At 47.5% G+C, this 27,677-nt stretch overlaps 19 protein-coding genes across 19 annotated transcripts; 12 read left to right on the top strand and 7 right to left on the bottom strand.

Moving 5' to 3' along the window:
* Positions 1–9: 9 nt before the first annotated feature.
* On the bottom strand, positions 10–1,362 carry NEDG_02181 (uncharacterized protein; the record flags this gene model as incomplete). Its single annotated transcript, XM_067689599.1, has 1 exon — positions 10–1,362. One exon carries the CDS (start codon positions 1,360–1,362, stop codon positions 10–12), a length of 1,353 nt encoding a protein of 450 aa, XP_067545797.1.
* Positions 1,363–2,085: 723 nt separating this feature from the next.
* NEDG_02180 (uncharacterized protein) lies at positions 2,086–2,403 on the top strand (the record flags this gene model as incomplete). Its single annotated transcript, XM_067689598.1, has 1 exon — positions 2,086–2,403. One exon carries the CDS (start codon positions 2,086–2,088, stop codon positions 2,401–2,403), a length of 318 nt encoding a protein of 105 aa, XP_067545796.1.
* A 213-nt stretch (positions 2,404–2,616) lies between these two features.
* NEDG_02179 (uncharacterized protein) lies at positions 2,617–3,144 on the top strand (the record flags this gene model as incomplete). Its single annotated transcript, XM_067689597.1, has 1 exon — positions 2,617–3,144. The coding sequence occupies one exon, from the start codon at positions 2,617–2,619 to the stop codon at positions 3,142–3,144; it is 528 nt and encodes a 175-aa protein (XP_067545795.1).
* Positions 3,145–3,166: 22 nt separating this feature from the next.
* On the bottom strand, positions 3,167–5,026 carry NEDG_02178 (uncharacterized protein; the record flags this gene model as incomplete). The annotated part of the gene is made up of 1 exon (XM_067689596.1): positions 3,167–5,026. One exon carries the CDS (start codon positions 5,024–5,026, stop codon positions 3,167–3,169), a length of 1,860 nt encoding a protein of 619 aa, XP_067545794.1.
* Positions 5,027–5,058: 32 nt separating this feature from the next.
* Positions 5,059–6,546, top strand: NEDG_02177 (uncharacterized protein; the record flags this gene model as incomplete). The annotated part of the gene is made up of 1 exon (XM_067689595.1): positions 5,059–6,546. One exon carries the CDS (start codon positions 5,059–5,061, stop codon positions 6,544–6,546), a length of 1,488 nt encoding a protein of 495 aa, XP_067545793.1.
* Positions 6,547–6,603: 57 nt separating this feature from the next.
* On the bottom strand, positions 6,604–7,710 carry NEDG_02176 (mRNA export factor; the record flags this gene model as incomplete). The annotated part of the gene is made up of 1 exon (XM_067689594.1): positions 6,604–7,710. One exon carries the CDS (start codon positions 7,708–7,710, stop codon positions 6,604–6,606), a length of 1,107 nt encoding a protein of 368 aa, XP_067545792.1.
* Positions 7,711–7,898: 188 nt separating this feature from the next.
* NEDG_02175 (uncharacterized protein) lies at positions 7,899–9,455 on the top strand (the record flags this gene model as incomplete). The annotated part of the gene is made up of 1 exon (XM_067689593.1): positions 7,899–9,455. One exon carries the CDS (start codon positions 7,899–7,901, stop codon positions 9,453–9,455), a length of 1,557 nt encoding a protein of 518 aa, XP_067545791.1.
* Positions 9,456–9,562: 107 nt separating this feature from the next.
* Positions 9,563–13,018, top strand: NEDG_02174 (uncharacterized protein; the record flags this gene model as incomplete). The annotated part of the gene is made up of 1 exon (XM_067689592.1): positions 9,563–13,018. The coding sequence occupies one exon, from the start codon at positions 9,563–9,565 to the stop codon at positions 13,016–13,018; it is 3,456 nt and encodes a 1,151-aa protein (XP_067545790.1).
* An 89-nt stretch (positions 13,019–13,107) lies between these two features.
* On the top strand, positions 13,108–13,560 carry NEDG_02173 (nucleoside-diphosphate kinase; the record flags this gene model as incomplete). Its single annotated transcript, XM_067689591.1, has 1 exon — positions 13,108–13,560. The coding sequence occupies one exon, from the start codon at positions 13,108–13,110 to the stop codon at positions 13,558–13,560; it is 453 nt and encodes a 150-aa protein (XP_067545789.1).
* A 29-nt stretch (positions 13,561–13,589) lies between these two features.
* NEDG_02172 (non-canonical poly(A) RNA polymerase PAPD5/7) lies at positions 13,590–14,576 on the top strand (the record flags this gene model as incomplete). Its single annotated transcript, XM_067689590.1, has 1 exon — positions 13,590–14,576. One exon carries the CDS (start codon positions 13,590–13,592, stop codon positions 14,574–14,576), a length of 987 nt encoding a protein of 328 aa, XP_067545788.1.
* Positions 14,577–15,490: 914 nt separating this feature from the next.
* NEDG_02171 (uncharacterized protein) lies at positions 15,491–17,392 on the top strand (the record flags this gene model as incomplete). Its single annotated transcript, XM_067689589.1, has 1 exon — positions 15,491–17,392. One exon carries the CDS (start codon positions 15,491–15,493, stop codon positions 17,390–17,392), a length of 1,902 nt encoding a protein of 633 aa, XP_067545787.1.
* Positions 17,393–18,458: 1,066 nt separating this feature from the next.
* Positions 18,459–19,517, bottom strand: NEDG_02170 (uncharacterized protein; the record flags this gene model as incomplete). The annotated part of the gene is made up of 1 exon (XM_067689588.1): positions 18,459–19,517. One exon carries the CDS (start codon positions 19,515–19,517, stop codon positions 18,459–18,461), a length of 1,059 nt encoding a protein of 352 aa, XP_067545786.1.
* Positions 19,518–19,680: 163 nt separating this feature from the next.
* On the bottom strand, positions 19,681–20,586 carry NEDG_02169 (uncharacterized protein; the record flags this gene model as incomplete). Its single annotated transcript, XM_067689587.1, has 1 exon — positions 19,681–20,586. One exon carries the CDS (start codon positions 20,584–20,586, stop codon positions 19,681–19,683), a length of 906 nt encoding a protein of 301 aa, XP_067545785.1.
* Positions 20,587–20,721: 135 nt separating this feature from the next.
* On the bottom strand, positions 20,722–21,228 carry NEDG_02168 (uncharacterized protein; the record flags this gene model as incomplete). Its single annotated transcript, XM_067689586.1, has 1 exon — positions 20,722–21,228. The coding sequence occupies one exon, from the start codon at positions 21,226–21,228 to the stop codon at positions 20,722–20,724; it is 507 nt and encodes a 168-aa protein (XP_067545784.1).
* A 149-nt stretch (positions 21,229–21,377) lies between these two features.
* NEDG_02167 (tRNA-splicing ligase RtcB) lies at positions 21,378–22,826 on the top strand (the record flags this gene model as incomplete). Its single annotated transcript, XM_067689585.1, has 1 exon — positions 21,378–22,826. The coding sequence occupies one exon, from the start codon at positions 21,378–21,380 to the stop codon at positions 22,824–22,826; it is 1,449 nt and encodes a 482-aa protein (XP_067545783.1).
* A 94-nt stretch (positions 22,827–22,920) lies between these two features.
* On the bottom strand, positions 22,921–23,853 carry NEDG_02166 (transcription initiation factor TFIIE subunit alpha; the record flags this gene model as incomplete). The annotated part of the gene is made up of 1 exon (XM_067689584.1): positions 22,921–23,853. The coding sequence occupies one exon, from the start codon at positions 23,851–23,853 to the stop codon at positions 22,921–22,923; it is 933 nt and encodes a 310-aa protein (XP_067545782.1).
* A 164-nt stretch (positions 23,854–24,017) lies between these two features.
* NEDG_02165 (Ran-binding protein 1) lies at positions 24,018–24,707 on the top strand (the record flags this gene model as incomplete). Its single annotated transcript, XM_067689583.1, has 1 exon — positions 24,018–24,707. The coding sequence occupies one exon, from the start codon at positions 24,018–24,020 to the stop codon at positions 24,705–24,707; it is 690 nt and encodes a 229-aa protein (XP_067545781.1).
* A 105-nt stretch (positions 24,708–24,812) lies between these two features.
* NEDG_02164 (uncharacterized protein) lies at positions 24,813–26,045 on the top strand (the record flags this gene model as incomplete). The annotated part of the gene is made up of 1 exon (XM_067689582.1): positions 24,813–26,045. The coding sequence occupies one exon, from the start codon at positions 24,813–24,815 to the stop codon at positions 26,043–26,045; it is 1,233 nt and encodes a 410-aa protein (XP_067545780.1).
* Positions 26,046–26,297: 252 nt separating this feature from the next.
* On the top strand, positions 26,298–27,668 carry NEDG_02163 (uncharacterized protein; the record flags this gene model as incomplete). The annotated part of the gene is made up of 1 exon (XM_067689581.1): positions 26,298–27,668. The coding sequence occupies one exon, from the start codon at positions 26,298–26,300 to the stop codon at positions 27,666–27,668; it is 1,371 nt and encodes a 456-aa protein (XP_067545779.1).
* Positions 27,669–27,677: the final 9 nt, after the last annotated feature.

The following is a 27,677-nucleotide window of genomic DNA, read 5'->3' as shown; positions in this document are numbered from 1 at the left end:
TGTTTATTGTTATAGGAGGGTTGTAGCTTCTTCATTTTCATTTTCACCCCCATCATATTCTGGCACACCTGGATAAGAAATGGTGATCACGTTCGTGGTTAGTGGATATAAAGGGCGGAGAGGGGGGAGGTTATAATGTTCTAGTTGAAATATTTTAAGAGATAATGATGGCATGCAGGTTGGAATGTTTGTTTCAAGGAATGAGACTAGTTCTGCGGAGGTGGGTTTTAAAGCCACAATAGTGAGCCTACATAGCTCTTTAAAGTAACGGTTTAACCATCCAAGTATCAATTTAACCAGTTGCTGAGTCAATTCTATCGCTTGGCATGTCGCGGTTATAGTCAGGTCGCCAACGCAAATAAGAGGAGGGGTCGTTTTAAGGCGGTTTCCAAGCATATACACTTCCTCCATTGTTTTGATTGGGAGAAGTAGCCCTGTTATATAAATATCTGGCTGGGCAGAGAATATTGCCATCCAGAAAGATATGTCCATATATATTCCCTCCCAGTTTTTATTGGCAATTGCTTGAGCTATATTGGGTGTTATTGATAACTTCCCTAACCCAGTTACCATTAGGCTCTTGGTTACATGTTTTCCCTTTAACAGCCTGCAGTCAAGATCTTGAAGGTTTTTCAGGTCATTAATCCACAAACCATAAACCTCTGTGAAGTTTAGAGCATCTAGACACACCAAAGACGTTATGTCTGGCGAATCTTGTAGCTTTAAACCCATTGGTGCTCGCGGTTGGGCAAAATTGTATTTTGCTCCTAGCCACCTAACAAAAGAGGCCGAAACCTGATGCAGAACTAGATGTACACTAATGCTATAAACACACAGCCCGGTGAAAGCCAAACCAAAGTCTAACCCATATTCCACATCAAATACGCCCAGTAGAACCTCATTTATGTTGGTGTCTCCAAGCGCATAAAGAAGCTTAGCTAGCCGAAGAATGACATCTTTCCCCCCCATAGGTAACGTAGAGGATATTTCGTCGCCGTAAATATGCAGATCATAAAGTTGGATTTCGGGCTTTATCGTGTCTGGGATTTCTTCTACCATATATTCTCGTATGTATATCTTTCTCGTGGTTGACATCTGTTGCTTCTTTATAATAAACCTGGATGTACCCACGTTCTTAATTTTCAAAGGTATGTTGCATTTTCTGAAAAACTCAATGGTTTGGTCTGTATCATCGGCTCGCTCGAACACATCAGGATCTCGCAGGTGGTAGTTGCCAAGAAGCCTGGAAGTATCCACACCTGCAGAGAAAACATTTGCTGGGGCCGCCAACACAAGCACATAGGCCCAAAGTCTTTTGCGCGGCAACCTTAAAGCCAGCAGTAGACACAGTATTGCTTTCATTTTACTTAGATAAATTATTCCTCAAAAGATATGAAAATATACTAATCCCTGACTTACTTATTTTTAAAGCTGCTGTGTTAATTCAAAAACAAGTACGGGTCTCAGGTGTGTTAACAAACTCCAGCACACAGGAATTAGTCCTGGCTGCTTGCTGGGGGAGTGAATGCGCTGGTTCTTTTTTACGGCCCAGCACTATTGTAACAACCACGGCTCGTAGTATTGTTGTCAATCTTTAACTTAAGAATAAAGTTTAAAACAATGCTAAGCGCAGAGTCTGTATCCCAATCAAGATCTGTTCCAGTGTTATCTAAATATAAAAATCTGCCACTATAAGCACGTGCTAAATGAATCCTGTGCCCCACCAGCAAGTTAAGCACATGCACGCTGCTCCGAGGTGGATGTTTGTGCAGCTCAAAACACGCTTATTGCCCCCTCTAGATGCAGCATCCAACCAAACTACCTCTATATAGACGAACCAAACACTATCCATATACTTGCATTTTTTATGAAGTCTGGGTATAATTTGGAAAAAGTTGTCTTAAATACAAAACACCACATTTGGAAAAAACAACGAAAGGTAGGCGGATCAACCTTCCCCTCCGAGTCTACACCGACTGGGCTGCAGGGAAAATAAGGGGCCGCCCGAACCCTCCCATCCTCTCTGTTCGGGAGAGGCTAGCTCTCTTCCCCCTCGCCCCAAGGCTGGGAAGAGACCCCGACCCTATGTGCCCAGTGTGCATGTACCTTTTTGAGGATGACTTGGACAATGGCTCTGCCTTGCCCGCAGACAGCCCCACGTACTTCTGCATCCTTGATGAAGCACAGCACATGATCTGTAGCAAGTGTCTACCCCAACTGCTAAAAGTGTGTGTTAGCTCGGGCCACAAACTAACATGGCCAATTTGCCGTGTCCCACTATATTCGCCTATGACCAAGTACTTTATCAGGCAGGAGGGAGACAGGTATGCGCTATACGTGTCACAGTGCAGCCTAGATGTGGCGGTGGTGCCTCCTTTTGAAAAGATACACCTCTCTATCTAGGAAAACGTCTCTGCCCACCCGGCCCACTCGCTTCCCAAACCTTTCACTTGTTGACACAAGACAGTTGCAGTGATTGACTATGATGCCCCGGTCTATAAATGCTGAGGAAAGATGCCAACTATGACTAAACATTTGCTATTTAAAAAAACGCTGTGTATGTTCTCCCTATTATGCCTCATACATTCTTTGATTGGTGCTGGATTTAGTCAATCGATGGATGACTGTAGCAGCATAGCCTTTGGGAGTGACGAAGAAATCACCCAAGAGCCACCATTAGAAGACATGTCGGCAAACACTATTCTGTACGTCTACATCAAAAAGATTACCATTGTCTTTCTATGTGCCCTGTTCGCAACCTTTGCCATTCTGTTCACAATCAACAACATCGCAGCAGCAAACTCCTCAAAAGCTGCTCAGACTGGGAACGAGGCGTATGACACCTGTAGCAGCATCATTGGGAACGTCTTTGGCGCCTGCACCGCCAATAGCACCCACGTCCATTACAGCGATCTAAACACCACCAAAGCATACCCCCTCTGCTCACATGTGCTCCGCCCCCAAAATAGCTTGGTAAATCTTGGCATACAAGACTTCCTCACCGCCAAGATCAAAGAAGGAGACAAAAATGCTCTTTTCCTCGTCACTGATCTTTTATTCCAAAATGGTAATATGCTGGCCAAGCTAGCAACCACCACAGCATTTGAAGCCATCAAAATCAACCACTCCACAGATGAAGTGTAAGCCCTAGTCTACCCCGAACTAACTACCAGCACTCTGCCTGGATGCTTGGTTTTTTACCGGTGCAGGCCTCAATGGCTGCTGGGACTGTTTTGCTTAGGCGTATGTTCCCACTAACGACTATGTTTTGGGAAAGAGCCTCTTCTGAAAAAGTCTTTAGTATATCGTCAATATAGTTTCGATCCTTAATTGGTGTTTGGCCCACCTTATCAAGTGCATCTGAAAATAGCTGCACTGGAAGAAGACTGCCGGGGGATGTGTGTGAATGCTGGGGACTGTCTTTGGGGGTGTGGTTTTGGGTGTGCGAGAAAATGTCTTCTTTTACCCGGGATGGCGCAATAAAAAGCGAAACTCTTCTTTTTTTGTCCACGGAAAGCTTTTCAAAGTGTACTGCCAGGGCGCCGTTTCGGTGCTGAACCACCGAGGAAAGGTTTGCACAAGAAAGATGGTTTAACTTGTCTGCCGAGTTCTCTGGGCATCCAGTCAGCTCCTCCCAGCACAAAAAATCATATAATAGAGACCTAAACCCAAAAACAACGCTCAGGCTTGTTACACCTGGCAAGCGCCCTCGGAGGTACTCGTTAATGGTGCACCGAGGGAGAGAAATCCCCGTTCCCGTGCATATAAGAAGCAGCTCTCCAGACAGGTCGAGCAAAGAGGGCTTTATGTCAAGTAGCACCCGGCCCCCAATGCTCAGGCCCTTCAGGTACTCTGAGCAAAGACCCTGGCGAGGCACAGGGTGGCTGGTCCTTCTTTTTACTATGCCTACAGTAATGGTGTACCTGTTTTCTTCTCGTTTGCTGATGGTGTAGTAGCGAGGAAGTATTTTTGGAAGAAAGTTGTACGATCCATCTATCTGAAGATAAAAGTCTCTCAGAACCTCTTTGTAGGTTCTTTGTGGTTTGAGAATGTAGTCGTAGTAGAGATCGTACGATTCAGAAATCTCTTTTAACCTGGCAGAATACGTTTTCTCCATTCCTAAAGAGGAAGAGTTGAATCTGACGTACACCCCAGCAGTTAGTAGCTGGTATAGGTCCAGGATAGAGTGGAACATTGGCACCGACTGATAGTCAGCTTCTTTTTTGAACATTTCCCTGTTCACTGGGCCACTAAGCACAAACTCTTTGATAAAATCTTCATAGTCGTTATTTTCAGGGTAGATTGCAAGAACGTCTCCGGGTGTGAAATCGTCTCTGTCTATCTGGAAGGAGAAGTCAATGACCTCAGAGTAGTTGGACCCCTTCTTCGTGAGATCGTCAACACTTCCGTAAGGAGCCATCTTTCTTTTTGAGAGAAGAACACTCTCAAAGCCTGATTTTTTGGCAGTCTTCGGGTTTTCGGGGTTGGCGGGATTTTCGGGATTTTCCAGTAAAGCTAAGTGAGAGGTATTCGTTAACTGAATCAGGTTGTTGGCAATAGTGGTTTCCAGCGCGGCCTTAAAGCTTTGCCACCACGCACCAAGAGCCGTGTACACGCCCTGTGGGTCCATATCGTCGCAATCACACCTTTGGGCTAGTGAAAGACTCCCCAGCTGTTCCATCCGATTGAACAGCCTTTTTCCGGCGTAGTTGAACTTCCGGTAAGAAGAGTCCCCCAAACCCACCACTGCAAAATAGAGGTTTGGGAACTTCCCAGTCCACACCTTCCTCTTTAGCTCCCACCAGAAGCTTTGCATGTTGTACGGAGCATCGCCATCCCCCGTAGTTGAACAAACAAAGATAACCAAAGACACCTTATCTAGCTCGGCCACCACCAAAGAATCGATATCAACCACTTCGCAGAAAACACCAAAAGAGGAAAAGTCTCTTTCAAGCAAATGCCGTATATAGGTGGCAGTTCCAGATGCCTTGCCTCCCTGCGTGCCATACGCCACCAGAATGACCATACAATAAAAATTACATGAAAAAAGCAGGAAAAATGGAAACAATGCAAACAGGGAAGGGCATGCCGATTAAGCAGTACGACACCCACCTGGAAGGACTGGAGAAAGAAAACTTTGACCTAAAAATGCAGATAGCCCATTTAAAACTACAGCTTAAAGACACAACAAACCAAACAACCTTTTCTCTCCCCCCTCCATGCGACTGCAAGCAAAAACAAGAGGAAACCCAAACAATCCTCAAAGACGCAAAGGCAACGATAGAAACACTGCTCCAAGAAAAGCTTCAATGGGAAGAGCTTTACACAACAGCCACATTAAAAACCACAGCACTTGAAGAAGAAAACGAGCAGATAAAAGGAGACTGTATCAAGCTCTCCAACCACATTTCAGCCAAGAAAGATGGTGAGCGAGAAAGTCAGCGAGTGCTCCAGCAGATAAAAACAGAAATACTAACTGTCAAGTCAGAGCTAGAAGAAACAGAGACGCTTAAAAACGCGCTGCACAGTCTAAGGTCATCGTATGCCCAGCTTAAGGACGAGTACATCAAGCTTGAAGAGTTCTCAAAGGGCCTAGAAGCAGACTACAAGGTAGAGGTAGACAAAGCCTACGCGCTGGCCCAAGAAAAAGCAGCCGTCAAAGAAGAGCTTTTCCAGGCACAGAGGCGGGCCGAAGAGGCGGCGATCTACGCCAAGGAGCAGGAAAGAAAGAACGCTCTGGGGGAAAAGGTCACTGAGGAGCTAAAAAGAGAAAAGCACCTGATTCAGGTACAGTGCGATGGGGTTGAAAAAAGAGCGGAAAGAATCATTGCCGAAAGAAACGCACAGATACAGCAAACACAGCAGGCCTATTACCAGAAAAGAGAGGCGCTCTCCAAAGCGGACCGAGCCATTGCCGCGACAGAAGACTCAATGAAGGAGTACAAAGACCACCTGTCACGCATTCACAAGAGGGTGTTCAATGCGCTGGGAAGGCTGGAGTCGTCAGAGGAGATCACCAAAGCTATTCTTGCCACCCAAAACATGACAACCCACCAAATTGCTGAAAAACTCAGCAGCAAAAACACCATCATCAGCACTATCAGAAAAGAAGAGGAAAAAATACTCCAGGAGCTCGAACTAACCCAGAGACAGGCTGAAAAGCTAAAGGAAGAAAAGGGGGCGCTTCTGAAAGAAAGAGAAGAAATTCGCGCCCGGCTTGAGCTTAAACCCGAGTCCCTGAAGCTGGCAGAAGAAATAGGCATCAAAGAGTTCACCACGCTAAATAACCTCTTTGCCCAGTTTATTGCCTACACCAAAAGCATCATTTCCCAGAACGCCCAGGAGCTGGGGCAGCGAGAGCACTTCTACGAGGAAGAGCGGCAGGAGAGAGGGAAAAAGATGGAAGTGTTCCAGAAAAAGCTGCAGATCGCGTTAAGCGAATTGCACGCATGTAAATCGTATCTAGAAGAAAAGAAGGCTCTGATAAAAACACTGAAAAAGTGCACCCCAATGCTTCAAAAGATAGATGTATCATCAGAAAAATAACGGGCAAACAGTAAATGATTGTAAGGACAAGGTTTTGCGAAAAAGATTGTTATTGGTTTATTTCTGATGGTATTTTTCACTGATTGGGACTATTCTTATCTCCACGGGGATGCTGATTTGTGGAAGATAGCCTTTGCTCCAGTCGTAGCCGGTCGCGTATGCCAGATACCTCCCTGTGGTGTCAAAAGCGGCGGTTGTGATAGATTGGCCATTTCCCGGGCCTCCAAACTTGAGGCGGTACCTGTCAGGTCTTCTCCACAGGTTGTACATACCGTCCCCACCAAAGGTGGCCATGGTTGTCTGATACACAGGGTGGATAAGCACTTTGTTCACCGGGTAGAGCTCTTTATCCTGTTTGTGGCACTTAAAGACGTAAAAGTCCGATTGCGAGTGGCTGTCGGTGTTCTGTATGGCAATAATGTCAGCCCGCGCGTCTATAGCCCCAAGAAGAGCAAAGCTTCCCGTGCTGTTGCAGGCTATGCTTCTTATCTGCCATGTTAGCTTGGTTGCAAACTTGTTCATTGACGAGGCTCCATAGCCCATCCCCATGGTAGAGCTGCGCCCATACTTGCTCCCTATGAACGAGCTGCTTCCGTAGGTGTTTGTGGCGGCAGGCGGCTTCTTTTCAAGGGTGTACGCATCAAAGATAGCCATTAAGTTGCGTGTGAGACATGCTACAACCACGGAGCCTTTTGCATCCATGGCATGCACCTTCTCCTCTAACAAGTGCTCTTTTACCGGGGCTTGCATGCTCTGCGGGTTCCAGAACTTGAGCTTTTTATCCCAGCCCCCAGTAACCAGAAGCTGCGTCGATGTAAAGGCCATACAGCTAACAGCTGAGTCGTGCCCAATAAATTCGGTTGGATTGCCTGTGGTCATATCAATCACCCGGATTTTTCCATCAGCGCTTCCAGTGAACAGCAGCGCCCCATCGTTCGAGAAGCAACTGCAAAGGATAGGCGACGCGTTCATGTTTGGAATTGACGTTTTGAGTGACATGGACTCGTGGGAGGAAGGGTTTCTAGGTGCGTATATGTAAACAGACCCGTCCCAGGAGCACGCAGCTAGAATGTCGCTGTTTGGGCTGTAGAGCAGCGAGGAAACAGTGTCTGTAGGAGGTTGTGGCACGATTGTGTCTGGAATGCTTGGTTCTCTTGCGTACATCGGTAAAGTAAAATTTAGCAATTTTTAAAACTAAATCCTTATTTGCTAGTGTAACCGAACGCAGCTAGTCTAAAGCCTAAACTAAAAAATCTATGGCATAATATTTTCTTGGTTTTACAATGGGGTAAAACTTTTACAGCCAGTGACTACCCTAGTATATATTTAAAGTCATTTTTACAATTTTTTTTATGGAGCTAACCTATAAAATGAAACAAAAGAGATGGTTGATCAGAATCACAGCATGTGTCCTTGTGGCTCTAGCAGGCACAGGGCTATACTTCTTGTACCAATCGTGGTGTTCTGGGCATTCTAGTGGCCAAGAAGAGACAGAACCTACCATTCTCAGACGACAGACACCAGTCGACAACACCCCAAACACGGTTATTCTTTCGGGAGCCCCCGAAGACATCGTGGCTGGCAGCGGTGTGGAAAAATACGATGATTTGAAGGAAATTACCGAAGAACAGCTTGAGGCTCTTTTTGAGAAAGAGAACATCATTCCTACCAGATATCTTGGCCCAACCGAAGAAAAAGCCACCACTAAGGGTTGGTGGCTAATAAACAAGGCCTACTCCACTGGGTCATGGCTGAAGAGCTGGGTTACCACCCCGGAGAAGAAGCCAGCTGTTCTTACCAGCGAGGAAAAAAAGCAGCAGATTGAGCACACCCGAATCATCAAAAAAGGATTTGAAGTAATGTTTATTAATCAGACCAACAACCGCAAAAGCATTAAAAAGGCGATATCAATTGAAGAAATTGATCAGCTCCTAAGGTGCGGATCAGATAAAAACACGCCAGCCGTGTTCTCCGGGCTGTCAAGCATTGAAACCAACAACTACCGGTTCTGGACCACGGTTTACAACATGGGCGGAGACCTAACCAAGTGGATGGCGTTTAACTGCGGGGAAGAAGAGCTGTCTAGGTACTCTAGCCAGCTTAGCTCTATCATTGGCGAGTCAAAGAAAAATGGAAATGTGGACGGTACAGCCGTTGTCACCATTGTCAAGAACATGATCGTCTCAGCCACTAAGGGCGCAGATCTTGAGCCTATCACCCAGGTTAGAGAAAGTATCCAGAAGAAAATCCACGAATACAAGAGCACCCAGCCCATGGTTGGAGACGAAAGCGCCGGGTATCTGACAGGCGACATCCTTACAATGATCGATGTTTTGACGTACTTTGTGCACCTGGCCCCCAGTGTCGCAGCCGAGCTTAAAAGCGCCCTAACAGCCCTGGACGCAACGGTTGACAACCTTGCCCAGTGCCCAGAGCAAAAGATGCTTGCCCAGTACCTGGAGCACCTGAACCCCCACAACCAGCGGCTTATTATGGTTATTAACCATCTATTCGCTTTTATTGCGGACCACGAACAGTACACTCGGATCAATCTTTTCCGGCTGCTGGAAACCACTAGTGAGAGGGAGCTGATTAACATCGAAGCAGCAAACAGCTCGATGAACATCTATGCCCTGCCCCTTGATGCCCCAAGCAGCACAGTTGTGCAAACCGTTCATCTGATGCTTGACAAGTATGCTAAGAACCTCCGAAGATACCATCAACTATTGAACCTGGTGCGGGACCGCAGCAATGCTACTACCCGACCAGACTGTGGGTTTTACACCGCAGAAGAGCTTGCATCCAACCAGGTTGTTGACCTTGATTTGGAAATTAAAAGCAGCTTGTGCGAAGTAGATGCAGTGATCGTCAATGAACTTGCCAGTGAGGTTGTTTTAACAGCCGCATAGTGCTAGTGCACACCCGGTAGCTGTTTCTTAATAAATTCCAAGTTGCCACTTCCCAGGTGCCTCCAGCACATTGGAAACATAAATACAACCTGGGTCAACAAACAATAATGCGCCTACTTCTTGCGCTGGGAGTGCTTGTCTGGGAGATGAGTTGTACACGTGTGTTGCAATCCATCCAAGAGCCTTCAAAGTATCTTACCACCGATGGCATCACTATTCTTTTACGCTACCCTGGAAAGGGGCAAAGTGTGAATATCCACCACCGAAAGATCTTCCTTGAGTTAGACGGTGGGCACTACGCTATTGGCACCGAACCTGACGAGCGGAGGGTTTTTGTTCGCCAAGAGATGCGCCCAGCCGGCCTCAAAAAGCCGTTCTTTGGCTTTCCCGGGGAGGGAAGCGGGCGCTATCCTTCCCCCCCGCCTCCACCACAACAAACACCATACCCCCACGGGTACAGCACCCCGCCACACGTTTGGGAGTCAAGAACCCACACTTATTACGGGAGGCCCGACCCCTCCTTTGATCCGTGGAGCCATCCCGAACATTCCGAGCATCTAGCACCGCCATTTCCAAGGGAGGGGTACGGCAACAACTACCCCGAGCGCCCATCTTTCCCTCCAGGTGATCCCTTTGACGTTCAGATAGAAGAAGATGGAGAGAAGACCCTGCACTTTGTTCGCGGCTCGAATGGACACTGTCTCAAGTACATTAGCAATAGTTTCTTCTTTGAGAGGTGCACAACTAATCCTGGGAGTGTGGCACGTTTTCGCATTATTGATAAGTATTCAGGTTCTTTTGCCACAGAGGCGCCTGCATCCGTACCTGACGCCTACCATCCACCCAATATGTACCCCGGACCAAACACCTACCCCGAACCACCATACTATCCAAACCCGCACTTCCCACCACACTCTAACCCGCACTTCCCACCACACTCTAATCCACACCTTCCACCACCCACCGCCTACCCCGGACCAAACACCTACCCCGGACCAAACACCTACCCCGGACCCCCATACTACCCAAACCCGAACATTCCACCACCCAATGCGTACCCCGAACTAACCCGAACTAACCCCGAGCCACACCCGCAGCCATACCCCCCTCCAATGCCCCTCCAAAACCCGAACCCGTCCTTGCCTGCAGCGGCGCCTTTGTATCCGCCCCCACCTCTATACCCATCAAGACAAGAGTTTGACCAAAGCTACTATGAACGACCTAAGCCACCAAAGTACAGCAACTCGAACAAGCTAGCCAGTCCACAAGAAGGCCCCAGAAGACCCCCCAGCAAGCCTGTGCCAGATAACCTTCCAGCACCTGAATCACAAACATACTATACAAAGATCAAAAACAAGCTGGGGTCAATCAGCAAGCTTCTTGAGGCCCCCAAGGGACTGTTGTCCTTTTCAAGCCGCCTCACCGACTATAATAGAGGCAATGCCAGCAAAAAAATGATGAAAAAGGTGGAGAACGAGATCATTGACGAGCTTTACAACATCACACCGCAGGGAAGAAGACGGGTTCAGCCCGCCCGCGGTAGAGAACAAGGGCAGAGAAAGCTTGTAACCTCAGAAGACTTTGAAGATGAGAGCAACATGTTCTCAGAGAGCGCGCATCACACCTTTAAACGCGCTCCGGGGCGACCCCATAAAAACGCCACAAGAGAAAACAGCCACCACGGAAGGCGAACCCGCCCGGAACTGACTTACCATACCGAGCCCGTTCCTTCCAGCTACCGGAGACACCCCGAGCCTTCTTACCACCGGCCCAGCAACAGCACCAACTTTCGGGAGTACCCAAACCATAGACATGAACATGAACACAACAGTCCAATGACTCATTTTCTCACAGAGCACCCTGAAGAGACCCACCCATCCCGCGCGAAGCCAAGAAGACAGAAGAATGCGTCGTATGAAAAGGCGCCCATGGAAGAACCTTCAAGAAGGGGATATTCAAAACACCCAGCCAGGCACCCAGAGCACATCCCACCCAGGGACGAGTTTTTGAACGTTTCGATGCCTGCGGCACGCATTCCCCCACCCGGGCCAATAAGGCAACCAGCGCCAAGAAAGCACACTGCCGCGAAAGCAATCGCGTCTCCTCCAAGCACTCCAGGGGTTTCGAGTAGTGTTCAGGTTGGTTCAGGTTATGAGACCTCCTTTCTCCAAGGAATGACCAACCCTTCAATGCACACACCCAATCTGTCAAATATGTATGATTCTTTCAACTCGGGGTTTAACCCGGCATCACCCATTCAGCCGTCCCAAATAGGATCGGGGGCCGTTTCTGCTCCGGAAACGCCTCTTATGGGAATGCAGAGTCCGGGAACTTTAAGCGTGACACCTAAAACAACCATTCTCAAACAGGTGGCACCTGTGCCCATGAACGCCCCCATAAGGAACAGTTTCATGGAAACATCTCCAACCACTCCACCCCAGAGTAGCATTGTCTCCCGCATTATCAGTACGATACCAACTGTGTCTAGATCACTCGTGGCAACACCGGGAAGCACGCGACCGGCTGTTTCTTCCGCGCCAAGCGCGCCCCTGGTTAGCCCCGTCCTTAGCAGCAACCTAACCCAAAGTAACCTGAACAGTTTCGGGATGGGCCCTGGGCCTGGGTTTGGCCTCAGGTTCGGGTTTGGGCTGGGAAAAGTAGCTGCCCCGGGAACAGGTTCGGGTTTTGGAAGTAACCCGGCCAATATACAACCGGCGCTCAATCTACAGCCAAACCAGAATATCATACAGGCGCAAGCACAGAACCCGAACACAAGCACACAAATGCTTCTAAAAACTCCCCCCAGAAGCCAAAATACAGAAACAGCTTCTCCAAATCTAGAAACCCCTATATCTCTTCTTGCAAACAACGTAGTCCAGAGTGTGTCTACCATATCCCCTGTGACGTCGTCACCGCTTGTACCCAGCCGGTCTAATTTATCACAGCCAGCAGTTTCTTCCCCCATGCTTCCCTCGGTTGGCAAAGCATACTTTTCAGGGTTTCCCTCCCCAACGCTCACCCCGCCCAGCACCATAAGGCCTGTTCTGCCCGAACCATTTGTGCCTGGGATTGTCAGCAAGAGCCTGAACATCCTGGGGGCTGGGTCGCCCTTTGTGAGCACAAGGCTTACCACCCCGCCCGAAGACTCAGCCACCGATAGCTTAATGAACACGTTGTTTGGCCCCCAAGCAGAAGCTACAAAACCGGCGCCAAAAGACCATCACACCACCAAAGCCAAAACCCCCAGGTCTGAGGCATCCACTGCCAAGAGCCTGGCACCATCGGGGGAGGATGCAACACCCCCTTCAGTGACTGATTCTTTACTGTCATCGTTCTTACCTGACGCCCTCGCCTCTTCACTCTACCCCCAGATGTCTTCTCAACTGTCCGACAACTCCTTCGGTACTAGCTCCTACAATGCACTCAAGCCACAGACCGCTGAGTCCCAGGGTGGCCCAAACTATGCCAAAAACCAAGCCATGCCCCCAACGCCAAGCCCCACCCCGAACACCACCCAGTCTAATAACGACGACTTCAACTCATTCTTTAAATACCTACTCTAACTCCATACAGCGAAAGAAACATAGATGGGGCGAGAGGTAGCCTGAACCACCATCACAGCCTATTTTATTTTATATTTTTAGTCCTGGTAATGGAGTACACATATGTCATGATTAAGCCTGACGGCGTAAAGAGAAGAGTTGTGGGAGAGATCATCTCACGCATTGAGAAGAAGGGATACGGCATCGGCACTATCCAAAGCGGTGTAGCCACTAAAGAGATATTGGAAAACCACTACGCACACATTAAGGACAAGCCCTTTTTCCCGTCACTCGTTGAGTTTATGACGAGCGGTCCCGTGGTAAAGATGGTTGTGATGGGGCATGATGTTGTCAACGGTATGCGAAGATTGCTTGGACAAACTAACCCAAGGGAAGCAGACATTGGAACTATCAGAGGCGACCTAGCCAACTGTATGGGTAGAAACCTTTGCCATGCCTCAGACAGTGTCGAGAACGCCCAGAAGGAGGTTGCTCTATGGGTGGAGGGTGGTGTTCCACAGAACTACTCACAGTCTGACTACTCTCTGGTCTACGAAAAGTAATAAAAAGGATGTTACAGCTTTTTTTTGCAATGAGAGAGAAACACAGTTATGGGGGCGGGACCGCCCAAAGAGGACAAACAATTCCCATCACCAAGCATCTAAGCTTGATCAAGGACCTTAGCACGGGCACTAAAAACAAGCTTAACACCGAAACCTTAAAACTAGCTGACATAATACTTCCAACTAAGAGAGACCTGGAAACAAGAGCCCGGGTCATTGAGGATGCAGAGAAGAGAGCGGCTGCTGCGGAGGTAGCTATTTACTCCACAGCCTCCCTTGGCATTACTCTGCAGTCAACTGATATAGAGCTGTTCTATACCGATGAAAATGCATCAAAGCTACTCCGTAGCTTCTTAACCGATATAGCTGAAAATGGGGTGGTGGCCATGGGAGGCAACGCCCACCCGCCATTTGTATCATACATCGATAAGGCTTATGGGTACACAGTTACACTCTATGCCAAATCACAGTACAATGAAAAACTTAGCCATATGAAAAACATCCTTAAAAAGTTTCCCGTTATTAAGAAAATGATCCTGGTGCTCTCTCACATTCTCAGAAGCAGAGGACTCTGTATACAGGGGGCATCGGTTGGCGAGTACGAGCTACTCCTCATGTGTGAGTGTTTTTTGAAAAGCCACCCTTTGATTCAGGGGCAGTGCATAGATGCAGGGAAGAACCTTGGCGTGCTTCTGATGGATTTCTTGCAGCTATATGGGTGCGACCTATACTACGACCGGGTTGGTATTGATCCTAAGAGGGGGTGGTTTGTCCACAAGGCAAAAGATGCTGGATACTTTCACATTGTAGACCCGGTTGATGGAACGGATGCTGGAAGTCTTCTGGTGCTGCACAAAGGCGTGGAGGCGCTCTTCAACAATCTGTACACCGGAATGAACGTTCTCTACCGCCTTGAGACCGCCCTTCCAATTGTATCGTTTTGGATCATGCCTACCTCTACTGGGGATTTCTGGTGGAAGGATGTGGAAACGCTTTTAGAGGAGACCTTTAAATAATGTGGCAGGCCAGAAGTTCTTTTCACGCCAGAGGCCTTCACACACCCAACGTTTGGCTAGCTTGCTGGTTTGGTGTTCGGGTGTTCGGGTGTTCTGGATGCCATGAAAAATCTCGAGATTGTCGGCCAAGAAAGACTGCCCAATGTTCGTTAGGTTGTATGTTTACGGCTGCCAATTAAAAGCCAAAGGATGAACTATTTTCAAAAGACAGTCATTGGCTGGAAAAATAAGCTATTTAAAGCGGAGCTAATATGTTTAGTATGAAGACAGTCTCAATAATCGCACTGGGCATCTCCCTCGCTGCCGTTGTAGAAGCAGGGTTCATGAACTCAATAACAAGCACCTTTGGGAAGATCTCAGACACAGCTACATCGGCAATAACAAAAGTAGGAACTGCGGCAACATCTTTCGCGCCCGTGAAAATGGCAGCTGATGTGGTAGATGCAGTCAAAGCCAACACCCCGAGTATGAAGTCCAATCCAGACAAGAGCAAGAAAACGTAATGGCCCACACTATAATTGGCAATGGGGCACCAAAAATGTAGCAATATAACTAACCCTAACATCAATAAAATACCGCGTTTTGTGTTCTGATTTATGGAGTGCGGATGTATGGTGCCAACGACACGCTCTGGGGTCGATGATCGTAACGGTCCAAACAGGCAAACCGCCCCTAGCACATAGGTCTGCCAACCAATTGTCTGAAAAAAACATAAAAATAGGGCAGCCACGAGCTAAGCCATATGGTTTTAAAGTTCCATTCTTAATCCAGGCACCCCCACACCCGAACCAGCCATGCATGGCAGGGCAGGGGCATTACACTATATGCCTAGTACCCAGGGTGCCCCCTACCTGGAAAATGGTTTGGAAACTCTCAGAATCCCTTTATTTACGAAAAAAACTTTTTAACGGATGATGCACGGGATGATTACGCAAATAATAAAAAGACAACACCTGCCAACTAAGTCAATTATGGTTTTTCTGATACTAATTGCTTTATTGGCCGAAATGATAAGAACAGTGAACTTACTGGATGACATTACCCAGCTAATTACCATGCCAGAGGCTAATACTACAACCAACAACATAGATGATACACGCATCACAGCAAGACAACTACGGGAGATCATAAACTTCTTTGCCCCGGCAAACCCAGGGCTAGCTCTCCTCTTAAACCAACGAGACCCCCAAGCAATGGCAGACCTTCTAGTCGCAACCCCATGCCTTAACATAGACTTAGATGTCTGCGTGGTGGCTAACTTCCAGTTGAGTTTTATGCTTATTCCTCTCAAAAAAATTCATATTTACGCCACTCCATCCCTGAACCCTAACGACGTGTTGATCACCACACAGCTCAATAACGCTCTTTCATCGATGTTTGACCTAAACGTGCACACGCTGTTGATTTCTAGCCCACTCGAAATAGTTCCCTTTTATCATAGTGTGGACGCCCGAAATCCTATATATGTTCAAAACCTTGAGTTTGACAGTGTATCCAGTGATGTGCTTAGTCTTGTTTTGTCAAAGTTCAGTTTTTGGATCAGTCTCAACCTTACAATAACCAACTGTCTCATAGAAGACCTGGTTTGTATGAATGCCCTAATGACTGTTTTTTCAGACTCAAAAACAAACACTATCTCGCTGTCCCTAATCAACCTACCATTCCTTCAATACTTCAATCCAGGATGCTTTGATAACTTCCTGACCATAGAGTATCTAGTACTTAGACAGATAGGAGCTGGCGCGTTTAGTTTGGAAGAGAATGAAATGGCCACCGTGATTAACTTTCTAGTGGTGCCGCCCTTGGTCAGCCTCACTTTACCCATGAGTATCTTTAAGCTTATTTGGGAAAGTCCAGACCCAACCCATTTCCAAAGACTGAGGCCCAAGACTCTCATCATAGAAGAGATTGAAAACCGCGAAATAGATCTTATTCTTTGGCCCGATAGAATCGATTCCCTGTGGAATGCCTGCACGACTGAACTAGTGCTTACTTTTAGCCAAGAGATTGGTCTAACTACTGAAAACTTTGAAGATCTCCTAAAATGGGCAGGCTCAAGATTTACCCACATTAAGAAAGTGTTTGTCAACACAGCTAACTGGAAAGCTCTTTTGCCACAGGTGGAGGCCAAAGTGGGGTGGGATTTTTCCATGGACTTGCTAGAGGAACTAAAACTCGGGGGGCAAGATGCGGTGCTTACATTTACATGGGAGCATAAGGCGGGGCTAGCCACCCAGCCCGAACTAACCCGAGCCCATGTACCCGAAGCTGCGAACTGCATCTATATTTTGCCAGTTTCTGAATATGGCAACTGGGCCAATGGAACTATAGTCCCCAGGTTAACCCAAACCGCAGCCACCATCCTTCCAAGAAACGAGACCGGGGACACTAGTTCGTTTACATGCTCTATCTGCTACACTGGGGAGGAAGAATGGGTTGTAGAAAACAAGGCACCGGCCATCTGCCAGACCATCTGCCAGCACGCGCTTTGTTTTGAATGTCTAGCCACACTACTCGTAGTTAGTCCCGTGGATGGTGATGGTGTGGCTCTGCCCGCTGTTGAGTGTCCTACATGCAGAGGGAACATAACCCCCACTATAGTCGCTGCCCTCGTGCAAAACACGCCCAACCAGATGTGTCTTGTTGGGGTGGAGATTGACAGGCATCTGCTACAGAACTATCTTGTTAAGAAATATCTCTCAATTAGATTTGTTCCGCCAGTCATCCCAGCACCAGCACTAGGGTGGTTTTGGACCATGGTAAACAAAATCAAGCATTTTGCATCTGCCTGGTTCTTTTGGTTAATGAGGTGGTAGTTCTTACTAACCCACTAACCCGAGCACACTTTCTAGCAGACTATCAACAAATGCATTGTGATGTACTTCATTCACAAAGCTAGAATAAACACAGACTTTTGAAATCCAGGCTGGAAACTAACTTAGCCCACCTACCTTTGGGTTGCCACTGACACACCTACCTTCAGGTTGCCACCGATACATCTACCTTCAGGTTGCCACCGATACACCTACATAATACACTAGCAACATATTTTTAAAGTTGCACCTTTAAGTTAAAATATCCGACCTAACCCGAACACAGATACAGCCCAGACCTATCCTCGGGTTGGCTAGTGGCAGACAAAAGAAGTTGACGTCAAAGGCAAACCAACTATCAACGCGCCAATCCAAAGAGCCTTCCACCCAGGGGCAGGCAATGTGATTGGCCTAGGGTGGAAGGCTCTTTGGATTGGTGCGTTGATAGAGCGCCCCGGATTTATTGTCTGGTAACTGTTAATGTGGTCTTACAAGACCCAATAGGCGTTAGCTGGCTGGGCCAAAAGAAAGTCATTGGCTGGGAAAATAAGCTATTTAAGGCGCAGGTGTATGTTTAGTATGAAGACAGTCTCAATAATAGCATTTGGTATTTCTCTCGTTGCCGTTGTAGAAGCAGGGTTCATGGATGTAGCTGGTGACTCGCTTGGTAAGGTCGCAGACACAGCGACAAAAACAGGAATGGCTGCAGCCGCTACAACACCCGCGGGAGTGGCACTCAAAGCCGCAGACGCGGCTGTAGATGAAGCAACAAAAGACGACGTGCCCAACCCAGACAAGTCCAAAGATGCTTCCTCAAAGTAATATGCCGCCTCCAAACCGCTTGGTAAACCTATCGTCAACTATAATAGGGTGGTACCAGTAGCCTTGGCAATAAACATTTTGTGTACTTGAGTGGCCTGTTTGGTGTATTTAATGAGACAGTAGATTTGATCAAGACAAAATACTGGGAACATGGCACAATAACCAGCCCGAACACCTACCAGCAGCCATAAATGTTTTTTATTGAATGTGAATGTAAAGGTGTACAGAATCTAAAAGTGTACAGAATTTAAAAAGAGATCCTGTTTCGGAGGAGAAAGTAAAAGACTGCAGCACCAAACAAACTTCTAAAGATGTTAGCAATGGCAATGGCCCACGACGTCAGTGCAAGGAACCCTTCTTCAGATGGCACAAAGTAAACGCTGCACGCCATGATAATAACAAGCATGGGGGGTACCTCATACAGCAGCACAATAAACAAAAGCATAACGGCAACTGTCAGCGTACACATCTCAACATGTTGGGTGGGCGAGCGATGGGCGTGCATCCAGCTAAACATTGTCGTGCAGGAAAAAAGCACCAGGTAGGAGGAGTTAGAGGTGTCCGAGGAGAGCACACCAAGAATTGCGGTGGTTAGAAAGGAAACATTCACTTTTTGAGCGACTGCCCAGGCCTTAGACTGGATGGGAAGAGTTTTCCCATTTGAGAGATCAACAATTTCGCTGTACTCTGAGTGAAACGAAGGAAACGGCGCCCCTTTGAAAAGGTCGGTAAGCATGGTGTATACATCGCCATAGATGAGGCTGTTTCCCTGGAGGTTTCTCTTTATTATCTCAATGGGGGGAATGGGGACCCAATAAAGAATAAGAAACGCCTGGACAGCGATGGTGACAACAGCCAGGCCAAAAGACTTGGCATAGTCCCCAAAGGAGGTAAAAGCAAGCAAAAAGAAGATAACACAGGCCTGCATGGTCGAAACAAAGTTAAGAAAGCTAACGGCATCAGCGCGGAACGCCTTTAGTGAGAGCCGCGCGGTGTAGATCTCAGACACGGTCTGGGAGTACCCCGCAACAGCGCCTGCACACCCTGCGCGAAAGAGACCATTGGGTATAAAAAGAAGCAGCCCCGAGACTAGGCTGCTTATGAGAAGCTTGACTCGGGAGTTTGGACCATACAGAGCAAGTATCGAGGCAGACCCTGCCAGAATGGTAACAAGCACTTCGGTGGGATCGGAAATCTCGCAAAGAACCATGTTGACGTAGGCCGTCGACATCACCACACAGCACACAGACCTGCCTATTGCCCAAGGTATCCTTGGTCTTTCTGTTTCTATCTCAAACTTATCCATAGACTCTGTTTATTCGGGAAGTAAAGACTTGTTTTGGGTGAACTTGTTTTAGGTTTTTGAATAAGAGTGGAACTCTAATTGGCTGCTTCAGGGTCGGGCTAAGGGGAGACCAAAAATCAATCACTATCCAAACAAACATCTTTATTAGCGAGGCATGTGGAGGTTAGCGCCCGGCCCAAGACACAGGGAGAGTTTGGATGGCAGGCCTTATTCTAAGGTTCGGGCAGAGGGAAAATAGTGTTATAACTACCCGTGTTGGCGAAATGTTAAAGAAGGCGCTCCGTCTTAGCGCAGGGGCACTTTCAGGTGTTAGCGGGTTAAGAAGAAGCGAAAAAAACCCTGGGCTGCTAGGCTCTGGCTGGAGTGGCGGTAAAAGTGTGAGGATAGCCTGTTCTTTGGTTCCATAAACCATCTCTAGATAAGAAGCTAAATCAACAAAACAGATGGTGATGGCCAGGAAGAAACACGAAAACACCCAAAACAGTTTTTTTCTCAGCCCACTCTTTCCCGATGTGGTTTGCGGGTGACCTGCAAAAACGTCAGGCTCTCTATGTAGATAGATTAGGATAAAAGGAACTAACCCGAAGACTAACACCACATATGGCAAGTTGACAAAATAGACCAAAGCTGCTACACCCAGGAACAACCCAGCAGAGTAGTGGGTTCTCCAAACAATCCTATCGTTTTTGAGCTCTGTGTGCCTTAGTTGCACCGTGGGGATGCAAAAGAAAAACATCGCAAGCAATCCAAGTGCCGCCTCCTGCAACCGGCCTAGCCTGCTAAGTTCTGTTGCAAGAACCAAAAACACCACCATGAGCGAACACGCACAAACCATAATCGTTTTGCACAGGCCTCTCATGCCTGAGATACCGGCCCTAATATATCTGTAGATAGAATACAGCCCAATAGCGGCCATAAGCATCCAAAGCACAAAGTATCCTAGGTCGCTTTTTAGTGCCCCGGCCAGCCCCAGGTCACGCAACAACCCCCAGCACACTGAAACAAATGAGCTGTTTATGTCCTCGCGCCCTCGCCCAATAAACGAGCACACTCTGTCTATAAGCCACATGCGAAAAAAGATTTTACAACTATTGCAAATGGACCATATGAACCTTGGGCCCTCTTAACACAGCCACACACCTAGCTACCAAACTCCCTTTATTATGCCGTAAGTCGCCATAGTGTAGTGGTTATCACGCATCCTTTACACGGATGAGGTCCCCGGTTCGATCCCGGGTGGCGACACTTCTTTTATCTTTGCAAGAAACTTTTCAACACTTTTTCGAATGCTCTCGGGCGCTTCTTTTCTCTCAAACCCCAAACAGACGAGGGCTGGCTGGCTTTCTTCTTGTGCAATAAAGAACATCCGCGAGCCCAAAGCTTTTATTTCGCTAGATTTGGTAATAAACGCGTGGAGAATCGCTCGGGTGTTCTCAAGAGCAAAGAAGATGTGAACTGCCTTATCCTCAAAGTTCTGCCCGTAAACTGTGCCTGTGGTTATCTCTACCCAATCACCGTCTTTTTTCTTGTAAAGCGTGGTTTTCTCTGAGAATAGGTAGTTTGTGTTAACCTTTTGTTCGTGAAGCTCTTTTTTTACAGGAAGTTCTTCTTTTTCTTTTTTGGCCTCTTTCTTTGCTACCTCGCTGCCTCCCGTCTCTAAAAAAGACTTCTTGTTCTTCATCTTGCTAAGCAGTGACTCTTTTCCTTCCATCTAAAATATTGCCGAAAATATTTTACCTTTCCTTAATAAGAGGGTGTTGGTAATTAGGTGGCGATACTTATTAGATTGCCAACCCGACCCCTATCCCGAGCAGTGCTATTTATTTATTTTCTCAAAATTCTATTCTAGTAAAACAACATATGTCTGAGTTTAGCGCACGAATTGAAAGAGGTGAGTACCAAGGGTCTGGTGACATCAAAAAAATCAGAGAAACCCGAAACGAAGTAGTGCTGGAACAAGGATTCATTCAAGGGATGCACACCGAATGCATCCTTCTTGTTCCAGAGAAATACCGAGAAAATCTTCTTGATGGAGACAAAAATATGACAGTAATTGATCAGATAGCTCAACTGGCCACCTTCCCTGGAGCCTGTGGGCCTTTAGTTGGCCTCCCAGACATGCACGCGGGAACAGAGTTCCCCGTCGGGTTGTGTGGGGTCTTTGATGCAGCTGATAGCGCCTGCGTGGTTATCCCGGAGGCCATAGGCCCAGACATTAACTGCGGGGTGCGGATGTGGGGGACAAACCTTCTACTTTCGGACTTTCTGCCCCACCGAGAAGAAGTGCTTGATGCGATCGCGATCGAAGTGCCCATTAACGAACAAGAAACAGCAAGCAAGCTGTGTATACGGCAGATTCTGGAGAGGGGAATTGAGTACTTGGTGCAGGAGGGCCTGGCAACCGAAAAAGACCTTTTGGGAACAGAGTGCGGGGGAAGGATTCCGGTCTCATCGCATGCCGTCATTGGGCAAAAGCCGCGGGCCAAAGGACTCCTGAATCTTGGAACTCTTGGCTCGGGGAATCACTACCTTGAGTTTCAAACAGTAAGCCAAATCTTTAACGAGGCAGATGCCAAGGCCCTCTCGCTCAAACAAGATAGCCTCTGTATTTCAGTGCACACCGGGAGTAGGGGTCTTGGGCACCGCGCTTTTACCGAGTTCTGCAACGATCTAAGGAAAGAGTCAGACAAAAAAGTACTTAGTGTGCCGCTCTCCTCCCCCAAGGGGCAGGAGTACCTTTCCATGGTTGGCGCAGCAGCTAACTACGCATACTGCAACCGGGTAATCATTGGCACAAAAATAGAGGCGTCTCTTAAAAAGATCATTCCAGGCGCCAAGCTCCACTTTATTAGCGATGTGCCCCACAACATAGCCCAGGTAGAGACAATTGGGGGAGGGCCAAAACTAGTCATCAGGAAGGGTTCAACAAGAGTGACATCGGTTGCAGACGCACAGAGTGCTCTTTTGTACCCAAGCGTGGGAACCCCTGTTTCAGTTGGCGGATCAATGTCCACAGGCAGCTATCTCATCAAGGGAGGCAAGGATTCCCAAAAGACGTGCTTCACCACCTGCCATGGATCTGGGCGCATTCTGCGCCGAAGAGAAGCGAAGAGAGAGATCCCTCTTGCCGAAACCCTGGCCCAGCTTCAAAGCTCAAATGTCTGCATCCGCACGCCCAACCTGAGCAATCTTTCCGAGGAGTCCGAGAAGGCGTACAAAAGCATAGACGAAGTGGTGGCTTTCTGCGAAGAAGCAGGTATTTCCGAAAAAATCTGTAAGCTTTCTCCTGTGGCGGTGCTTAAGGGCTAGAGCCGGCTCGGGCCAGAGGCAAAAGCGGCCTGGATTAAGGACACCGCCATATTAAATTGCTGTGCCCGCTTTAACTTTCCCTCAAGCCCGAGCGTTATTTATTGTACTGTTCAAAAACCTCAAAGTATCTCTCATACTCTAACTCTGTCATAGTCTCTTTGTCCGCCTCTGTTATATCGCCGAACTTCTTTGGGGCGCCGCAAACGCTTAGAAGCTCGTTGATGGAGTTGGCATCTTCTGCTGCTTCCGGGGAGTTGGAAGAGTGTTCTAGCGAACCTTCTTCCGTGCCCAGAAGAATGTCTGAGCGCTTCTTTGGCCCGGGGCGCACAGGGCTCTCAAAATGGGCCAAGGTAGGAGAGTCCATGAGAGACGGCTCAGAAGCTGGGTTTTTTGTTTCACCAATGGGCAGGGCCAGAATGATTTTGCCTCTGGACATCTCTGGCATGCCTATACTGTCTATTTCCTTTAGCTGAACAATGATGGGAGAGATTTCCTCCATCATTTGCGAAAAAGTTCCCGAGGCTTGCTCTTTTTCGGTCGCGTCTTCTCCTTTTTGTTCAACCAGCTCCTCCCTGCACTCTGGGCAGCGGAAGGTAAAGTCTTCCATTGAGAGAAAAGACTGTGCATCAAGCACGGAGTAGGCCACCCCGCATTTAGGGCAGCCAAAGCCTAGAGTGTTCTCGTTTTCTCTTAGCTTTTTTTCCAGGCGCTGAGTCATTGTGTAGATTTTGTATTTGACAACGTCTCTGATCGTGCGAAAATCAAGGAAAAATTTGGTGGTTGTTACCTGTCTCCCGTCATCTTTTATGTCGCTCAGTGTTTCAGATGATAAAATTTTGTCGTCGCGAAGCTTGACTGCCAGGCGGTTGAACTCGCGTGGAAGCATTTTCATTTTATCAGCCAGGTCCTCCTCATCAAGCACAAGGTGGTGCAGCATTATGTCCATAATTACTGCGTGGTGGGGCTCGTAAAACATTCTTACAATTCTCTGCACCAGAGCGCCAACGCTTCGTCGAACCTCCTCCATATATTAAAAGAAAGCAGAGGAGAAATAAAGGGCACACGGTGAGAATGGCAACCAACAAGATGTGGGGGAACTGGCTCAGTGGTAGAGCGTCCGCTTTGCATGCGGAAGGTCGGGGGTTCGATTCCCTCGTTCTCCACTTTTTATTTCTTTTTATTTTTCCTCCCATGACACATATGGAGAACAGGGAAGAGCAGAGCGTCTTTGCAGACTCGCCCGCAATCAACGAGGCAGACGAGGAGGTGCTGCGCAAAAAGAGAGAAGAGTTCCAGAAAGAGCATGAAACAGACCGCATTATTTTCCTGGGCCCTGTCGTCCTCTTTAGGTACAACAAAGACTCTAAGTCCTGGGTAGTGCGTGGAAAGGGAAAGATAAGAGTTTCAGAGGAACCAAACACCCAGAGACACCGAATCCTCCACATTAGAGAGAAAATCTACAAGCTTGGATGCAACCACTTCATTGAGAAAAACACCACGCTGGAGAAGTACGCCCTGGCCGATCACTCGTGGATGTGGACCACCTTTGGAGATAATTGTGGAGACGATCTTGGAAGCATTCAGCGCTTTATTGCCAAATTCACTAGTGAGGAGGACTCTACAGCATTCAAAGAAGCCGTTGACGGTGGCAGGGAACACAACCTGGCGCCCAAAGAAGCGGCAAGCGCTCCCTCTGACGACACAAAGACCCAGGATCAGAAAGAGTCGGGCGTTGCTGAGACCCCGACAGTGTCCAAGTCTGAGCCCGAGACCAAACCTGAGTCTGAGCCCGAGACCGAGACCAAGCCCGAGACCAAACCCGAGACCAAACCAGAGTCTAAATCCGAAACCGAGACCAAGCCCGAGTCTAAACCTGAATAGAGTATTTCCTAAACGAGAAATATTGTGGCCAATAAACGTTTAGTTCTCTATTTATTTATTGGTCCTATTAGGTGCTGTTTTATAGTCTGGGCACATAATGTTTACATGCGAACGCTGAAAGAAAGAGTAGAGCTAGCATTTGTCCACTTGCAGGATGCATGGAACAAGAAACAGGAAAACAAAAGACGCGTGCACGTGGTCTCTGTTGGTAGGTCGCTAGAAAGACTGAAGCGCTCTACTGATAAAAAAGAAGCCGAGGCTCTTGCTAGAAAGCCCTGTGCCTGCAGTGTAGATGACATTCGTGAAAAGCTGCTTGGTTTGCTGCGCTTAACAGAAAAGCACCCCCCTGCAGCTGCTGTCCCGGCACCAAGGCCTGAAACTACCCGAATAGAGGATCTAAGCTCGTCTAGCTCTATTTTTTCAGCTAAGGAGTACTTTTCAGACACTTCGGGTGTTGAGTCTTCAAGCGCGTCTACCTACCGCCCAAAAGAAGAGCGGCCCTCAGTAAGCAACCTAAATACCATTCTCCAGAACTCCTACAACACCCAAACACAGTACAATGCCAATGAGATCCACCAAGTACCCAGGGCCAAAAAAGAGACCAAGACACCAAAAAAACAGTCAGGGAGAGCGCTGTCCCCCGGAGACATCATTCGCAGATCGGCAGCAAGGGATTTATCGTCCACAGACACCACCGAAAGCGTAAACGACAGCAGTGATAGCCTGGAGGAAAGCGCCGAGAAAGAAACAAACAAAACCATCCTGGGGGGACTCAAGGAAAAAATAGGCAGCTGTCTTCCCAGCCGGTTCCAGAAGGCCCCGGAGTCCTTGTCTTTGCACCCCGCCAATGAAGTGGCCTCAGCAGAAGCCCCCCGGAGTCTAAGAAACAACAAAAAAGCGACGGAGAAGGCCACGGGCGTTAGCGTGCTCGGTGGAATAGCTAGCTACTCATCAGACTCTTCCACTTCGCTTGACAAGCCAGCTTCTTTTTCTCCGGTTGAGCTAGCAACTCCACCAACGCCCAGCAACACATCCCTTAATAGCAGCCCCGTATTTAGCAACAGTTCCGAGAGTGTGAAGGAAAAGCTTGAAGATATCAAAAACGAAGGGTCACTTGAAGATGACGAAAGATTCTACAACATGATTGGCCGATCTATTGACCAAATGAAGAAGCGCACCGACTTTGAAACCATCAAGACATCAATGCAGCTAGATATTGCTAGAAAGTATATTAAAGACTTTATTGATCTGCGAATGGTTTTGCAGAAAAACACTCACAACACAAAGAGCTCAACAGACAAACCATCAAAGTCGAACAAAAAGCCCAGGTATGTTTAAATAGCAGAAGAACCAACCAAATATACCGCTCACAACTGCCGCCTTAGGTGAGAACAAGACTAATTAACGATCATTGAATAAACAAACCATGCTAGGTTGGGCGCTTGTTCGGGATGTTTCTGCGAGAAAAGACCCTGTGTGGAAAACCACTCTAAGAAGATTGTGTCCCTTAATTGGCAAAGTTTTCAAAAAAGAGGCCCCTGTTATGTGTTCGCGGGGTAAGTGCCCTGAATTATAAATATTTTTGCAAAAATGATTTGGCCCGAAAAACTGAGAATCATGGATCACCAGTTACCATATTTAGGCTTTGCAGGTACAAAAACATGGATACTCTGTATTTTTGGATTACTAGGGTTGGTGAATATTTGCACCGCCAGCAAATGCTGCGGGCTCATACCATCTAAAGTATTGGAGCGAACCGATAACACAGACAAAACCATTGCGTTTTTCAACAAGTCTACAGTGCCTCTGGAGGTTAAAGAAGTTGGAGGGGCTGTATGCATTAGAAAGAAACAGTGTGACATAAAAAGAGTCATTTCTCTAAGAGATTATGCACTCAAAGAGATTCCAGAGGTGATGGACCCAGGCATCCAGCTTATCAAATTGACAATTTTGGACGACGACCAATCCTCTGATATGCTTAGGGCGGATGAAGATGCTATGGACCGGCTGGCCAAGCTTCTTAATGCGCTTGCCACAGCCGATATAAAAGATATGGCATTGAACGGCTTTGGCATGGGCAAAAATACAGAACTAACCCGAAACACCAGTTTAACCACCAACAAGACGGAGTTTTACAACATTAGAGGCCGGCTGGTTCTGCACAGGGTTTCAAGCTTTTTTATAGAATGGTTGGGCGCCCATTACGATTTCAGCCAAGGGAGAAAGACAATGGGTCTGGTGGTACAAAGCTCTCCAGACATAACGTCTTTAGTGTGCCTAGATGCTCTAAACATCACAGAGGTTTGTGGGTTATGGATGCGATTCCTGCCAGGTCTAAAAGATCTTAGCTGCAGACTGATACTTCAGAAACAGGTAACAAGCCATCTAGCGTTGAGAGGCTTTGAACGCCTAGTAATAACACCCAATATAGCTCAGGCAATTGCCAAGAAAAACTGGGAGGGAATATATATGGACATATCTTTCTGGATGGCAATATTCTCTGCCCAGCCAGATATTGACATCAGGGTGATTCGGCTAGCAATAACTACGGCAGAAGACGCAGAAAAGATCGAAAGCTATATCGTAACCGGCAGGCCCCGATTGACTGTTGAACAGCTGGTTATAGTAATTATGCACAAAGACACGGAACTAACCCAAACACTACTCATATCAATGCTTGTGTGGGCAAGTGCTAATTTCCATGCTATATATGAGCTCAAAATTGAATCTTTGGGAGACGTGTCTCCGGAGGTGAACGCATTACTACTTAGAAAACGCAGGCCAACAATCTTCATGGCAACTCTTCCTAGACTTGAAATATTGACAATCAACGCTACTGACATCATGTTGTTTTCTTCTGCATACGTAATGACTTCGAACGTGATCACCATTTCTTATCCAGGTGTGCCAGAATATGATGGGGGTGAAAATGAAAATGAAGAAGCTACAACCCTCCTATAACAATAAACA

Source organism: Nematocida displodere (assembly GCF_001642395.1).
Source record: "Nematocida displodere strain JUm2807 chromosome Unknown 16, whole genome shotgun sequence".
NCBI lineage: Eukaryota > Fungi > Microsporidia > Nematocida > Nematocida displodere.
Note: the sequence above shows the minus strand (reverse complement) of the source record. Positions and strands in the feature narration are given on the sequence as shown.